The sequence below is a fragment of the Lithobates pipiens genome, unplaced genomic scaffold, assembly GCF_037356315.1.
Source record: "Lithobates pipiens isolate NorthernLeopardFrog02 unplaced genomic scaffold, aLitPip1_a1.2 Scaffold_22, whole genome shotgun sequence".
Taxonomy (NCBI): Eukaryota; Metazoa; Chordata; class Amphibia; order Anura; family Ranidae; genus Lithobates; species Lithobates pipiens.
Window position 1 is genome coordinate 284,286,491 of NW_027507784.1, and position 16,736 is coordinate 284,303,226.

Below are 16,736 nucleotides of genomic sequence, written 5' to 3' on the forward strand. Positions count from 1 at the left end.
TGGATGATCTTTGAGCTTCCTGTTTGGACCAGACCCCCTGAGATGTCTGACCATCCAGATGGGCTCCCCAGCCCCAGGCACTTGCGTCTGTAGTAAGGCGCTTGTCCACAGGAAAGGTCCACACCAGGCCCCTTGAGAGGTTTGCCTGGTCTCTCCACCACCAAAGAGCCCTTTTCGTCTTTGACGAAATTTTTAGCTGTTTTTCCAAAGGATCCTGATGGGACCAGCTCCTGATCCCTTGGCAATGTTGTCACATAAAACCTGTAACAAAAGGTAAGCCTTACTCCCCTGCAGAGAGTGTAGCTCTCCCTGGTTCAGGCACATGCTTCCTCCAAGGAGGAAACACAATAACTGAAGCCATGGAGGAGGAGGAGGTGTTTTTAAAGTGGGCATGTGTTTCCTGATTGCAAGGTGGAGCTACACTCTCTCCGGGGTTGTCCTGAAAGGCGATTTGAGAAATACTAGTTGCCCGGCAGGGTCACTAACCCTGGAAAAAACATACAGCAATTGAAGACACACATACCATAAATATGTAGACTTTTTCCAAATTTTTGGCTCATCAAATCTGGCATTAGTAATGCAGCCTGGCAACTAGAATTTGCAGAAGAAGAGAACAGCTTTGAAAGCCAACATGTTTCTCTCATGTTCTTTCACACACCAACAGGGCCGCAATCAGGGATTACAGGCACTACACTTGTAAGGGGCCCTAGCGTCCCAAGGGGCCCGGCTGGCTGGGCCCACTCCCCCTACAGCAGCAAATGAAATTAAAATTATCTGCAGACAGCCGCTGGCCTGCGCGGTGCCCGCAATAGAGAAGGCGAAAGAAGCATACCCGCCTCCACCGCCTTTCACATCAACAACCCCCACCGGTGATTGAGGCTAGCACTCACTCCGCTTCCTTCCCTGTTGGGGCAGAGCCTGCTGGCTGCTGCTGGGTCTGTTTGCAATCCGATTGGTCAGGACTCGGGCAGGGTGTGTGGTCAGTTCGTCAGTGGTGAAAGTGGACCCAGCCCTCTCAGGTGCATGCAGAATACGAGAAAGCAGCGTGGAGGGTAGGTCACAGAGACTTAGTGTGTGCTGCAGATTTGGACTCGCTTTATTTAATATCTTTGGATGGGACACCTGAGGCTGACAAGCTGGCATGATGGAGTAGCATTGTGAAAATGGATGAGGATGATTCTGAGTGGGGATGAGAGTTACATTGTGGAGAGCATCTTCACTATGCAACGCTCATCCCCACCCAGAGTCATCCTCATCCATTTTCACAATGCAACTCTATCATCCTCATCCCCACCCCCACCCAGAATCCCCATTCATGCCCAGCATAATCCATCCCTCTCCAGGATTCTGGGTGTGAATGGTGATACATTGTGGATAGGAATGGACGATTCTGGGTGTGGTTGGGGATACATTATGGAGAGGGATGGATGATTCTGGGCATGGATGGGGATACAATGTGGAGAGGGATGGATAATGCTGGGCGTGGATGGGGATACATTGTGGAGAGGGATGGATGATTCTGGGCATGGATTGGGACACATTGTGGAGAGGGATGGATGATTCTGGGCATGGATGGGGACACATTGTGGAGAGGGATGGATGATTCTGGGCATGGATGGGGACTCATGGGATGGCCAGTGGGTGGATTTGGTGGGAAGGCCAGTGGGCGGGCCCTAAGGAATGTTGGTGGTCAGGCCCCCCAGGGGGCCCAGGCCTGAAGCTGTGTAGGGGCCCCAACATTTCTGATGGCTGCCCTGCACACCAATATTACTATAATATAACACTATTCGCCACATAAGACCCACTCCTTGTCGGTATGGAGGAACATATGACCTTTGTGCATGGTACACTTGCAAGAGGCCGATACACCACAAGTAATCTTTGCTCTTTTACCACACTCAAACTGATGTCATGAGGACATGCAGATCCTCTCTTTCTCAACATCCCAAAAGTGGAACTTCTGCTTTAAGCCCTCCTCGCCCCCCTCACATGCTATATATGGCATGTCATTTTTTTGGGTGGTGGGGGGGGGGGGGGGGGGTGGTTACCTTCTTTGTAGTGGGACTTCTATCTTCTGGGACATGTCACAGGCCCCAGAAGATTGCCTAGCCAATAGCAGTGCGCACCTAGCCATGAAGACGTAAGCTGTCATGGCCGGGTGCCCACAGTTACTATGACAGCGCAACACGTAGAGGGGGGGAGGGGAGCGAAGCTCCGAGCACCCGCATCGCTGGACCGTGGGACAGGCGAGTGTCTGTTTATTAAAAGTCAGCAGCTACACCTTTCTGTAGCTGCTGACTTTTAATAAACAAAAAAAACGGGTGAAACTCCACTTTCATTAAATAAAACAGCAAAGATTACTGGTCATTGATGGCTGCGCAACCCAAAACCTCCTACAAAGTGTTAAGGTCCCAGGGGCGTGGTTGCAGGTTGGGGAACACACATCAGGCAATTCTTGCTCATAAAACATAAAGAAAAAAAAAAACTCACAGCTCAAGCAGTAAAGCTTATGTATAAAATGTATGTAATACAAAGTTATTGCAACATCCAATATACACATTCTAAATGTATTCAATAATCATTTACAGCAACGCTATTCCAGATGAGCCCTAGAAGAAAGGTATTCAGTCCATCACCAAACCTGACAGCTCTTTATCAGGACTTTCAGGGCAGTAATACAGTCCGGGCTTTTGTCTTTTAGCGCAATGCCTAGAAGTACCGGCTTGTTCTTCGACTCCTGAGATACAAAGCCAACCAAATTCTTGGCACAGACGTGAACCAGAGGCTGGAAAATACAAATAATGAAAATGATTCATAAAAAAGGAACTGGACAGCAGAGGTGGACTTTTATTTCCTTACCTGTGCTAGGAAAATGGTGGAACATGAACAGTTGCTTTGCAGAACAGACACATTCAAACCTTTCATGTTTATCACAACTAAAAAGGCATAGGCTGCTTCACATCAATCAGTTTTAGTAACATAAAAACCTCAGGAAAGTATCAGACTAAGGCCCCTTTCACACGGGGCGGATCAGTGCTGATCCGCCCCGTGGATATCCGTTTGCTCAGCGGGGATCACTCCGTCGATCCCCGCTGAGCAGGAAGATGACAAGTCCGTCTCTGCACACTGCGCAGGGACAGACCAGTCACAGCGCCGCTCTCCCCTATCGGAGATCGGATGACGACGGACCACAGTGTCCGTCGTCACCCGATCCGATGACGGATGGAAAAATAGCTTTTTCCTCCATCACACTTTTTCGGATCGGAGCGGGTCGGATGTCAGCGGACATGTCACCACTGACATCCGAAGCTCCATAGACCCCTATGGAGCATCCGTTCAGGTCCGCCTGAAAAACTGACAGGCGGGCCTAAATGGATCATTCGTGTGAAAGGGGCCTAAGGCTAGCCATAGACAGATGACTCTTGGCCAGTTCACCAGGAACTAGCTGAGATTCGAAACATGTATGGGCAGGTTAAATGACGATTGATCAACTTGGGTACAAGCAGTTTGTTTGATTTTAACTGTGATTATTGCAAGCGGCTGTTATAGCTGCTCACAATCACTGTGTGCTCCAGGCAGGAATGGCTCTCGCCCCCCTGCTGGGAGAACACAATGGCTCGGTGGAAGGTATTCCCTAATCAACCCTGACTGGGTAGATGGGGAAAAAAGAAAAGAAAGAAAAATCTAGCAATTTTCTATCCTGCAGCCCATGGTTGCAGGAAAGAAACATCGCTACGTCTATAAGGAGCCCAAGGCCCTTTCCACATGGCGCGGGCTCTGTTGGAGCCGGCCTGCCCAGTAGGGAATCTGTCTGGCGGATGGCTGGTTGGTGACCCAGACACAGCCCGCTCTCCTCTATGGGCGGTCAGATGTAAACCGCCTGTCCATTTAGACCCAACTGCCATCCGATCTGCCAGACAGATGGAGAACAAATCACCATCCATCTGTTTTTAGCAGGTAGGATTGGATGTTGAATTACTAAAGGCAAATAGATAGTTCAATTTGCAAGGGGATTTTCCCCAGACCTCGGTAAATGAGGTGAGCTTCTGTTGACCTCCATCATCCAATCATGTGCAAGCAAAAATGCTGTTTATTTTTCTTTAACATGTGCAAAGTGACACCACATTCACTAGACTCTGAGGAAAATTCCCTTGCAAAGTGAAAAGCCTATTTAGGCTTTATAAAATCAATCCCAATTTTGTGGATACTTGGCTCATGGTAGTCCCCATAGTGAGGAGGATATAAGAGATGACTGCTGGTCTCTAGACCTGGTTGACCCATTTTTATTATTATTCTTTTGGGTATTCGTAATACTGGAAGATATTTTCCTACATAAGGCGGCAAATAATGAAGACAGCAGAACGTTTTGCATACTGATATGTTAACACTGCCACGTATAGTTTTTGTTCTGTTCTTAGAAATTAGAAAATAGAAAGTTTACTATACGATTTGATAAATTAAAACATGGTACACACATTAAAGGAAAAAAGTACAAAATTGATGTTGGGTTTAAAGTGCAGGTAAACTAGGAGTACCATACTTCCCAGTAGTATCGAAGCTCCCTCCCATCCTTTTGCCTCATCACTATAATTGAGCTGCCTCAAAGGGTAAGTTCACCTTTACAGAAAAACCTGTAGGGTGAACCCCCCCAGTCCTGCTGACCTGGAGCGCAGCGATCACACGCACTGACATGCAAGGTCGCCCCCTCACTGCCGGGGGCTTAAAAAATGCCCACAGCTTAATCTCCAAAACGTACCTCGTCAGGCGTTTACCTTACAGATTTTCTGTAAAAGGTGAACATACACACTGCTATTTTTTTTTCCGTTCAACCCAGAGGGCTAAACAAAAAAACCTTACAGCTCAGATCAGAGCCGCTGTACTAACACTCCAATGTTAGTACATCAATCTCCCCTGCTGTTCTATTATGTTCCAACAGGGGAATGCCCCCCCCCCCCCCCCCCGGCAGAACACTCTGGTCAGTGCCACTGGCTGAGAGTGCTGATCAGGAGATGGACGGCAGACATATTTCAATCATGCCCCTGCAACAGAAGCCGGCCGAACGAATGTCAGCTGGGTTCTATTGAACCGACCCATGTGTATGAGGCTTTACTGGTCACTGCCTTCACATTATATATAACAGAGTTGCTTTAAAGCGATAGTAAACTCTTGCATTAAAAAAAAAAAAAAAACGAGAGTTAGACTTACCGGTAACTCTGTTTCTAGGAGTCGTCCAGGACAGCACTAGAGATAGGCTCCACCTCCAGAGGCAGGAAACACAATCCAGATCTTTTAAGGGCGGTCTCCGTCCCTTCCCCTTCAGTCTTGTAAACGAGAACTTCCCCGGAAACGGCTTCTGTAACGACAAAAACACTTGTCCAGCATTATAACAGCATATAGGGAGGGAATCCATGCTGTCCTGGACGACTCCTAGAAACAGAGTTACCGGTAAGTCTAACTCTCGTTTTCTCTAGTCGTCTGTCCAGGACAGCACTAGAGAGGATCAACGAGAACTTACCAGATTAGGGGGGGGACTACCGCTTGAAGGACCTTTCTCCCAAACGCCTGGTCTTGCGCTGAGATAAGGTCCAATTTGTAATGCTTCATAAAACGTCGAGTAGCTTGACCAAGTTGCTGCTCGACAAATTTGTTCTGGTGTCGCTCCAGCTCGCTCTGCCCAAGAGGTCGATAGTGCCCGTGTAGAGTGAGCCATGGGGGGGGAAAAAGGACATTCCATTTTCATCCCTTTTGTAGGCTTCTACAATAGCTTGTTTGATCCACCTTGCAATTGTATTCTTTGAAGCTTGTGACCCCCATTTTTAACCCGCATGTAAAACAAATAATGCAGTTGATTTTCTAATGCTTTTCGACATCTCCAGATACTGTAAGACACAGGCTCTCACATCCAGTTGGTTAAACTCTACCTTCTTAGGATTAGTGGGGGACCCACAGAACGAAGGTAAAACAATTTCCTGCGTTCTATGGAAATTTGTCACTACCTTGGGTAAAAACCCAGGGTCCGTGCGCAACACCAGCCCCTCTTCAAAAATTTGTAAAAACGGCTCTTTCACCGAAAGTGCCTGAAGCTCGTTAATGCATCTGGCTGTGGAAATAGCCACTAGGAACACCATTTCGAGCGTGATCCCTTTCAAGGAAAGTTCTTCTTCCCGAGACTTTTTTACCCATCCCTGTAACATAATTGACAGGTCCCATTTGGGTAAATTTTTGAAAGGAACAGGTTTAATCCTGGTCAATCCCTTAAAGAACCTGCTGACCAGCGGGTCTGCCTCCAGAGGTTGATCCCACAAAACCGATAGGGCCGCAATTTGTACCTTTAAGGTACCAATGGCCAGTCCCTTATCCGCACCGTCTTGTAAAAACGCCAAGACTGTCGGGATACTTAGACACCTTTTTAGTGTCCAACCATGAACAAAAAACCTGCTTGGGTTACTCTCTTTCTACTAGAAAGGAGTGTTCTAATCACCCTATCCGAGAGCCCCTTAGACTTCAAGAGGCTCTCTTCAGACGCCAGGCCGATAACTTTAGGGTCTGTATTTCTGGCAACAGAGCTGGACCCTGGGACAGCAGATCCTTTCTCTCCGGCAGTAGGATGGGAGGCTCGTCTGTCAGACTCAGCAGCATTGAGAACCACGGTCTCTTCGGGCCAATATGGAACCACCAGTATTAATGTGGTCCGTTCCTGCAAAAATTTCCTCAGGACTAGAGGAATTAGCTTGAATGGGGGGGGCGTAGCGAGTGCGAAACGCCCCGTTTTGTGCCAAAGCGTCTATCCCTTTTGCTCCTGCGTCCCTCGCTAGGGAGTCGTATACTGGGACCTGGGTGTTAGCTTTCTTGGCGAACAAGTCCACCTCCGGAAGACCCCATTTGCGCATTGCACATCAGTTTTCTGCATGTTTTTGGACTGTGGGAGGAAACCGGAGTACCCGGAGGAAACCCACACAGGCACAGGGAGAACATGCAAAATCCAGGCAGGTAGTGGTTGGGATTTGAACCAGCGACCCTTCCTGTAAACTCTCCCTTTTCAGGGACCATTCTGATTCGTACACCCGGTGTCGACTCAAAGTCTGCCAGGTGGTTGTCCACCCCCTTTAGATGGACCGCTGAAACCGATTCTAGGTTTTCTTCTGCCCAATGCATGATCGTCCTTGTTAGCTTGATCAAGGAAGGGCATCTCGTTCCTCCCTGTTTAGGTAGGAAATCGCCACTATACTGTCCGAAAGGACCTGTACATGGTGGTCCTTCAGATCCCTGGCAAACGCCCTTAAGGCTTCCCAGATTGCCTCCCCCAGTATCCTTGGGTTACTTAGCACCAAGCACTGGCATCCATAGTGATGCAGACAGACACTGGAGGAGACCACCATAGACCTCGTACTAGGTTCTCCTCTCTTACACCACCAAAGAGACCTTCTGGTCTTTGAGGATAGATGGATAATCCCTTCCAGGGATTCTTGTGTCCCGTCTCAGCTGCCGTGAAGGTACCTGAAATAAGCTCTTGCCCAAGGAACCGCAGGGATTGTTGCCACTAATAGGCCCAACCCTGCCATAGCTGAGAGGATGGAAATTGTCCGATTGGACTGCAAAAAGGTTACCATCTTTTTCACCTTTTCCCCCTGTTGAGGAAGACTTTCTGTGACACAGAATCTACCAGGAAACCTGCATACTGTATGGCCCGAGTTGGTGTCAAGTGCGACTTTTCTCCGTTTATTAACCACCCCAGCCTTTTTAGGCAAGAAATGGCTACCCTCAGACCTCCCTGCAGTTGGAGCTTTGAGGGGGCGAAGAATAAAAGGTCGTCCAAGTATGGTATGACGGCGACCCCTTTCAGCCTCAGGGGAACCAATGCTTCTGCCAGGACCTTAGCAAATATCCTGGGGGAAGAAGATAGACCGAATGGCAGAGCCCTGTATCGGATCTGTCTTCCCCCGAGAATCACTATCCTCAAATACTTTTGAGTCTTCTCGAATGGGGATGTATAAATACGCGTCCCTCAGATCGAGAGAGGCCATGAAACAATTTGGAGGGAGTACTGACCTCACTGTAAAAATTGTTTCCATCCGGGATTTCTTATAAGTTACCCACTTGTTCAGCAACTTTAGATTCAAAATTCACCGGAATTTGCCTAACGGTTTCTTCACCACAAACACATGCGAGTAGAAACCGTGGTTTATTTCTTGTGACGGAACTGGCACTAGAACCCTCTGGTCTATTAAATCGCCAATTTGCGACAGCAAAGCTGTCGCTTTCTGGGGATCCTTGGGAGGCTTGGTCAGACACATCCTTGCAAGTGAAGTGTGCTTGACTGTATTTTGTAACCCTCCCTGATGATCCTCAGAATAAAAGTATTTGGGGTAGTCTTTTCCCACTGTGGGAGGAACTGCCCCAGTCTTTCCCCCACAGGGAACAGGTCACTGGGATTTAGTGGTTTTTTTAGAAGAGGAAAAAAGATTGCCTTTCTGTTTTCCTCCCATCCACTGTTTCTTAGGTGTTGACTCCTTAGAGGTCTGACCCTGTGACTGTCCCTGCCTTTGGGGATGAAAAAAGCATTTACCTGTAGCTTTTTGGGTTTAACAGGAAAGGCCTTCTTGTCCACAGTACGGTCCAGGACTTTCAAGATCCTGTCCGAACAAGAGGTCTCCCTCAGAGGGGATGCCACATAACCTCATTTTTGAGGCCGAATCTCCTGACCAAGACTTCAACCAAAGTGCCCTGCGAGATGCGTTTACGAGGGCAGCGGTCCTGGCTGCAATTTAACAGACTCTGCAGAGGCATCTGCCATATAACCTGCTGCTTTATGCAGCATAGAAAGGGAATCCAGTATTTCCTTTCTGGAGGCCCCCCCTTCCAAATGGCTTTGCAATTTGTTCCAGCCAGACCACCAAGTTGCGAGCCACTATTGTCGTGGCCATTGCAGGTTTTGAATTAGTCATGGTTACTTCCCATGACCTCTTCAGCAGCACCTCCATCCTTTTATCCATGGGTCCCTTAAGATCACCCATGTTCTCAAAGGCGAGGTTGATTTTACACACTGGGAAAAAGCTGCGTCTACCTTGGCACTTTGTTCCAGACGCAAGTGGGGTCCTCGCTGAAGGGGAATCTCCACTTCATACTTTTAGGAAAAAAAGAGCTTTTTCTCTGGCTCCTCCCACTCACTTTATCGAATCTACCAGTGTGCTATGATCTGCCTTTAGGGTCTGATGCATCTGGTCATGCAAGGACAGGGAGACTGGCTCTTCTTTAATTTCGAGCGTCTCATAAATCACCCCCAGTAAGGCATCTATCTCCTTGAGTGAGAGCCTGTATCTGGGAAAACTTGTCCCTTGCACAGGAATATCTCTGGATGATGCCGTCTCACTTAGGCCATCCAGTGAATCAAATTCCTCTTCCCCTGATTCGTCACCTAACTCTGGGGTGGAAGCAGGGGGGACTGCGGCTGGTTTTGGGGTCTCAAGGTTCGCTAGCATTGTCTTGATGGATTGCATTTCTTTCTGTATTCCAGAAATCAAATCCTAACAGGCTCCCGTAGCTTCCTTATAGACCAATTTGTCTATGCACGGTTTGCAGAGGGGCTTAGACCATCCTTCTTTTAATTTATTCATACATGAAGGACATCTCTTCTTCCCCCCTGACCTCTCTGGTTCTTTGGGCAGAGCCCAAGACAAGAGAAGGAGAGAAGGAAGGGAAAAAACAGACAAGCTAACATCAGCGAAACCTTAGCAAAAAATAGGATGCCTTCACCAAACACCTATGTGCACCCCACCAACCGCTAACAGGATTCACAAGACTCTTTAGTCCGGATCCTGTTTGAGAGAGGGAGGGAGGAAAAACACACCTGGACCATTTCAGAATGCCTTTGCATTGATTAGTCCATCACTCCCCCCCTCACTCCCAACCCTGTAGGTACAAGACACCTCTGTGTTTGCCTACCTGAGCTGGTTCGGCTCCACTGCCACTCTCCACTGCATCCATTTTGATCGGAACACGCCTGGAGGCTTCCTTTTCGTAATGGCGATAAAGCGATGCAGCACGAACGCTTGAAGCACACGCCTAACCGCCTGGATGCAGCGCGAACGCCTCGTGGCTGCGGCTTTTTTTAAAATAGCCGCCAAGGTCCCGAACGTCCACGCTCGCCGCGCGACCTGGAACCTGTAGTGGATTGCCGGAAATCCTCTATCCTCCTCCTATGATGCACAGGCCGGAACTCGAAGCCTGTGCCCGTCCCCCACCTGACTTCGCGCCCAATTTGAACCTATTGTCAGGTGGGGAAACGAACGCCCTCCCCGGGCTTCAGAAGGAGAACGCCGGTTCGAAGCTGCAGTCAACCCGACCGGAGGACTTCAAAAACGTCCGTTTACCAACAGGTAATCCGAACTCCTTCCCCGTCTCTTATGGGCTATCCCACCGTCAGGGGAAGGAGAGCTCCTGATCCAGCCTCCTCCTCCGGTGGAGGAAACACAAAGACTGAAGGGGAAGGGACGGAGACCGCCCTTAAAAGATCTGGATTGTGTTTCCTGCCTCTGGAGGTGGAGCCTATCTCTAGTGCTGTCCTGGACAGACGACTAGAGAAAAACACTGTTCCTTGAAAGCCTATTTCATAATGTACTAGTATGCATCACATACTAGCACATTATGAAAGACTTTCCTTAAAAAGAAGCCCTCTACTGGAAGGACTTCCATCTTCACCCGGTCTTACTTCCGGTCTTGCTGGCTCAGGCCACTTGAATAACCAAGCTGTTACAACGTCACTTCCACACATATGCACGGGGGTCACAGCCATGGCACGGAGCTCTGAAGGGATGGCATGAGCATGCTTTATTATAAGCTTACCTGTAGGTACAAGTGTCTAAGGCTGAATAATCGATAATGAAAATTGTTGTCAACGATTTTCATTATTGATTAGTTGGTCCGCACCTTCCTCCCTGCCAGTCCGTTATAATCTTCCTGTGTACAAGTGGGCGGCGGCATATGTGACCAGGCACGTCCACGCCTGTCCTCCTCGCTGATGTCAGCTGCTATTCTCAGCCCCGCCCGCTGCTGAAATGCGTATACATTACCAGGGTCAGCCATAAGAGGCCACAGCTGGGACCTGCACGCACATATTACAGCCAATTATACAATCAGTATGGTAAGAGTTTAGGAAGATGCCAGAGTACCCAGAAGAAACAAGCAAGCATAGGGAGAACATGCAAACTAAAAGCAGATAATGTTCTTGTCAGGATTTAACTGGGAGGACCCCAGTGCTGCAAGGCAGAGGTGCTATCCACTGAGCCTATGCCTTGTCCTTTCAGATGAAAAAGATACAAAATGTCACGCTTACCTCATCACTTCCTAGAAGGACTTTGGTGGTAAGGGTGGGTTTGCCCAAGTCTCCGGCTACTGTGTTAGGAGTGACCAAGACCATTGTGCCAAACTTCCCGTACTGTGTCACCACAACCAGAATATGATCGGTGAAGGCAGAGCAGACCACTTGGGTAGTACACCCATTAATCACCTCTTCAGCTTGTTTGGAGGTCACCACAGGCTGTCCTTCCATGTTCCCTCTATTCGTAACAAGTGAAAACAATATTAATTTCAGGCGCTGTACTAAACATGTTGCACATCATGCAAGCGCATTGCACCTGTCAAACATGGCGGTATTGAAATGGTGTACATTTTTAGTTATGCAAGCAAGAACTGTTGTCCCAATAATGCCATCCTAGTCAGAATATAAAAGAATGTTTCAGAATGGGATATTTGATGTAAAGCCATGCATCCTGATGGTGTCCTAGGTGGTGCCATCTTCCCGACACAGAAGTGAGAGCCACAGCTCTCGTCCCTTTCATTCTGTGAGCTTAGACTGGATGGCAAGACGGCAGTATTTGACATAGAGGGTGCCAAGGGCCAAGAAAATGGCCAGTTCACACCATCACGCTGTAGTAATATAAATATTATGCACATTTGTATAATGCAGTAATATTTTCCCCAAAGAAGCTTCCATGGGATGGGAGTTGCAGTGCCACAATGCATAGAAACACGCTACAGTGTATTGTAGTGAGCGGCATAGAAGGACAGTACGTGCATTTTTAAGTGGGTTTGGGGCATTAGGAAGCCCAATCAAATGAAGGCGCTGCTTTAAGGGCATTGTCCACCTTTAACCACTTGAGCTGTGGAAGAATTTACTCCCTTCATGACCAGGCCATTTTTTGTGATTTAGCACAGCGATACTTTAAAGTGGTCGTACACCCTGTACAACCACTTTTTATGATATTTACGAAAAAGTTAAGCATGCTTTCGGAAGGGCACATCGTGCCGTTTCTAATAGGGATCATGCTGTGATTGGCGGCTCCTGCGCGTATGTGCTGGTGTGATGTCATGCGACTCTGGCCAGTCATAGAGCCAGTGTTCGCGCCCCCGTAAGGAAGAGGGGCAAAGATGGAAGCTCCCTGCTCGTGGGGACAATGGAGACATCGCAGGCTTTGGTTTCAGGTAAGTGACACATGATGGGCTACTATGCGATGCATAGTAGCCCATTATGCTTTACCTTTGCAGGGAAATAAAGAGGAAGTAAACCCCATCGGGATTTACTTCCTCTTTAAACACTTGCCGACTGATGTCGGCATGTATCTCAAGGGGAAAAGTCACGTGACATGTGATGCAATGCTTTGGGAGAAGCCTAGTGACGACATCTGTAGTGCTTTTTGCATACTAGATACGTAGTGTGGAGATATCGCGTCTGATCGTTACACAAATCGCTGGTTATTTCAACAAAAGTGAGTGAGAATACCCACCCTTAGATTGTCATTATTAACCACTTAAGGACCGCCTCACGCCGATATACAATCGGCAGAATGGCACGGCTGGGCACAATCACATACCGGTACGTGACCAGCGGACCCGATCGCCGCTGCTGTCCCACGATCGGGTCACAGAGCTGAAGAACGAGGAGAGGTCTGTGTAAACAAACCAACCTCTCCCCGTGCTTCCCTGTGTGGCTGTCACGATCGTCTCTTCCCTTTTATAGGGAAGGATGATCAGTGACGTCACATACAAAAAAAAAAAAAAAAGGCAGACAATTAAAAAATAAATCTATATCTTTTACTTTCTGCTATAATACAGATCCAAAAAATATATATATAAAAAAAACGAATTTATTTATCAGTTAATGCCAATAAGTATTCTGCTACATATTTTTGGTAAAAAATAAAATCGCAATAAGCGTATGTTGATTGGTTTGCACAAAAGTTATATCATCTACAGAATAGGGGATAGATTTATGGACTTTTATTTTATTTTTACAGGTATAGGCAGCGATCAGCAATTTTTAGTGGGACTGTGACATTGCGGTTGGACAAATCTGACCCCAAGTGACACTTTGCATTGTTCAACGTATAAATGAGACTGGCAGAGAAGGGGTTAACACTAGGGGGCGATCAAGGGGGTTAACTGTGTTCCCTAGGTGTGTTCCTACTGTGTAGGGGATGGGCTCACAAGGGACAACACAGAGATCGCTGTTCCTGATTACTAGGAATAGCAGATCTCCATGTTGTCCCATCAAAACAGGGATCAGCCTTGTTTACATAGAGAGAGCCCCGTTCTGCCTTTCTGTGGAACGATCGCGGGTGGCCGGCAGACAGTGAGTCCACCGGACCCGCGCCCACAGCATCTCTTACAGGAAACAACGTACAGGTACGTCGTTTTGCACAATAGAGCCGTCCTATATGTACTGTGGCTGGTCGGGCAAGTGGTTAATGAGACATCAGGAGCACAAAAGGCCCCAGATATCTCTCCTGTCCTCCAATTAAGCTAAAGGAATGCAGATCATAGTCCAATAACTTCTTCCCGGACATACTGGCTGGCGATAGTGACAGCAAGACTCGCAGCCATGTATAAAAAGGAGTATGTGACCCTCAGATGAATGAAGGGCTCTAGATCTCTATAGGTAAATGGTGCAGGTCCTGCTATACTTATATATACACAGTCATACAGATGGCAGCCAGACCTCACTACTAATAGAACAGCCTGTCTGGGATGTGATCTATAGTGATCAGCACACAGCTCCACACTGACTGAGGAGGGACAGGTCCTCTTTAAGGAACTACAACGCCCAGCAAGCTTTAGGAGATACTCAGCCTGAGATGGAAAGCCTTCCTGAGGTCGAGGATGATGTATATAATAAACACAGCCATGTGCTCGGATCATTCCAGCCAGGCCTGAGGCCTACACGAATTGTATACCTGCTAAGTGTGCCTTATGTGTAACTCACCCTCTGATCAGCTCACCTCCTTCCCAGCTTCCTCTCCAAGACAGGACGAACTGAGAGATAGAAAACTACAACTCCCAGCAGGCTCTGCGCTATCAACCTCCAACTTTATTAGTTGTAACAAACATCGTACAGAACAGAATGGACAGGGGAAAGAAACGTACTAGCGCCGCCTGCTGGCAGATTCACCCATTTTATTTATTACAGGTTTTCAGATGGCACACTAGTTTACACAGCACATTACTTACTGTACATTCCCATACCGCTCAACTGTCCCCGATTTCGAGGGACTGTCCCTAATTTGGAGCAATGTCCCTCCGTCCCTCTTTTCTCCTCATTTTGGTCTGATCTATATAGTTGTATGTAAAATGAACTTTTTATCTTTCAAAAAGAGTTTCCCAGTGCTAAACCTTTCATCCGATTTCTAAATGGCTGCATTTGTACATTTTAAAAGCCAATATAAAAGGAATAGTAGTATTAAAAAAAAAAAAAAAAAAAAAGCGCTTGTGGATTTAAAGCGGGAGTCCGCCGGGACTCCGCGTTTTTTTTTTTTTTTTTAAAGTCAGCAGCTACAAATACTGCAGCTGCTGACTTTTAAAATAGTGACACTTACCTGTCCAGCGCGCCCGCGATGTCGGCACCTGAAGCCGATCTCCAGATCGACACTCGAGTGCTGCCGCCGCCATCTTGGGTATGGGAATCAGGAAATGGAGCCTTTCGGCTTCATTTCCCGGTTCCCTACTGCGCATGCGCGAGCCGCGCTGCGCAATGAGGACGGTCCCCGCTGCCTCTGGGAGCTGTGTGTTTCCCAGCAGGCAGCGGGGCACTTGCGGAAGGGGGCGGGCACTTGCGGAAAGGGGCGTAATGTACGCCCCTTTCCGCAGAGAGCAAGCCCGGAAGTGGGTGCAGTTACCTGGATTATCCAGGTAACTGCACCCCCTCCCCCCTGAAAGGTGCCAATTGTGGCGCCGGAGAGGGGGAGGAATCCGATGAGCGGAAGGTCCATTTTAGGGTGGACCTCCGCTTTAATTAACATTTTTTGGGGGTGTGTCCTATGCCTACATACATTTGCTAGTAGGTAGGGATGAGCTCAGGAGTGTTCGCATGGAACACGTGCTGAGCCCGCCAGGAAGTCGGTGCAGCGCTGCGCTAATCACAGGCAATGAGACATTGCCTGATCTCTGCAGCCGCACATCGGGGCAATGTCTCACTGCCTGTGATTAGCGCAGCGCTGCACCGACTTCTTGGCGGGCTCTGCACGTGTTCCATCCGAACATGCCTGAGCTCATCTTTACTAGTAGGTGTCCCACATTCCCATCTCAAAAGGTTGGGAGGGATGCAGTCCCATCAATCCCTGCACTCAAGGAGCTTACAGTTGAAGTCCTCATGTACACTCAAGTGACATAGGAACTTGAGTGATATCAGGTAAAGTCCATGAAAAGGTGTTATGTCCGTCAGGCACACTGAAGTGCTATTAAGCATGGCTCCCAACTGTTCCTGATTTTGAGGGACTGTCCTTGATTTGGAGCAGGGATCCTCAAACTACGGCCCTCCAGCTGTTGTGAAACTACACATCCCATGAGGCATTGTAAAACTCTGACATTCACAGACATGACTAGGCATGATGGGAATTGTAGTTCCTGAACAACTGGAGGGCCGTAGTTTGAAGACCCCTGATTTGGAGCAATGTCCCTCTGTCCCTCTTTCTCCCTAATTTGTCCCTCACGTTGGTCTGATCTATATAATTATATATAAAATGCACTTTTTATCTTTCAAAAAGTGTTTCCCAGTGCTACACCTTTCACCCAACTTCTAAATTGCTGAATTGTTAAATTTTTAATTGAGCAGTTCAGCAATTTAGAATTTGAATGAAAGCCAATATAAAGCAATAGTAAAGTCCCCCTTTAAGGGGTGTGGCAGGGGGCGTGTCTTATGCCTACATACGTTTGCTAGTATGTATCCCTCTCAAAATGTTGGGAGGTGTGCATTAAGGCCCTGTTCACACATACTGCATTGACCAGAGTTTTGCCAAACTGAAAGAGCGCAGGTCACCACATGAACACATAAAATACAATTATTTTCTATGTGTCCTGTTGACACCACAACACTGGTGTCATGCATGTGCAGTGTGGTGCACTGCAATAAAATGAATACATGTAATAAAAAATATTTTTTTCCCCTGTAGACTTGTGTTGCATTGCAAATAAACACAAGTCTATTGAGGAACAAAATGCTTTTTATTATTTATTTTTTCCCACAGGAGGACCCAAACAGGAAAAGGATATCATAAAAAGAAGTGCCAATGCATATCAATGGAAGACAATGTATATCCATTTTTCAAGCATTGTTATGAATTTTAATATAGGTTTTTGTGTGAACAGGCCGCTATTGTTAGGCCGCGTACACACGGGCGGACTGTTCGCCCAACTTTGTCCGCTGAACAGTGTTTGGGCGGACAGTCCGCTCGTGTGTGGGCTTTCAG

The 16,736-nt window shown here is 47.7% G+C and overlaps 1 protein-coding gene across 2 annotated transcripts; it reads right to left on the reverse strand.

Moving 5' to 3' along the window:
• Positions 1–2,507: 2,507 nt before the first annotated feature.
• PSMG3 (proteasome assembly chaperone 3) lies at positions 2,508–14,388 on the reverse strand. Of its 2 annotated transcripts, none has more exons than XM_077449126.1 (3): positions 14,258–14,388; positions 11,333–11,555; positions 2,508–2,785 (listed from the first exon to the last, which is right to left on the reverse strand). In XM_077449126.1, the coding sequence occupies exons 2-3, from the start codon at positions 11,546–11,548 to the stop codon at positions 2,633–2,635; spliced, it is 369 nt and encodes a 122-aa protein (XP_077305252.1). In that variant the 5' UTR covers positions 11,549–11,555; positions 14,258–14,388; the 3' UTR covers positions 2,508–2,632. The 2 variants fall into 2 exon arrangements, with proteins under 2 accessions (XP_077305252.1, XP_077305253.1); XM_077449127.1 differs by having other exon boundaries at positions 14,274–14,346.
• Positions 14,389–16,736: the final 2,348 nt, after the last annotated feature.

Bases quoted from the DNA above. Each gene is read 5' to 3' on its own strand.
- PSMG3 (XM_077449126.1), bottom strand. From the start codon at position 11,548: ATGGAAGGACAGCCTGTGGTGACCTCCAAACAAGCTGAAGAGGTGATT. The intron at 2,786-11,332 runs GTAAGCGTGACA...TGTATTTTCCAG, and splicing joins TCCTTCTAGGAAGTGATGAG to CCTCTGGTTCACGTCTGTGC.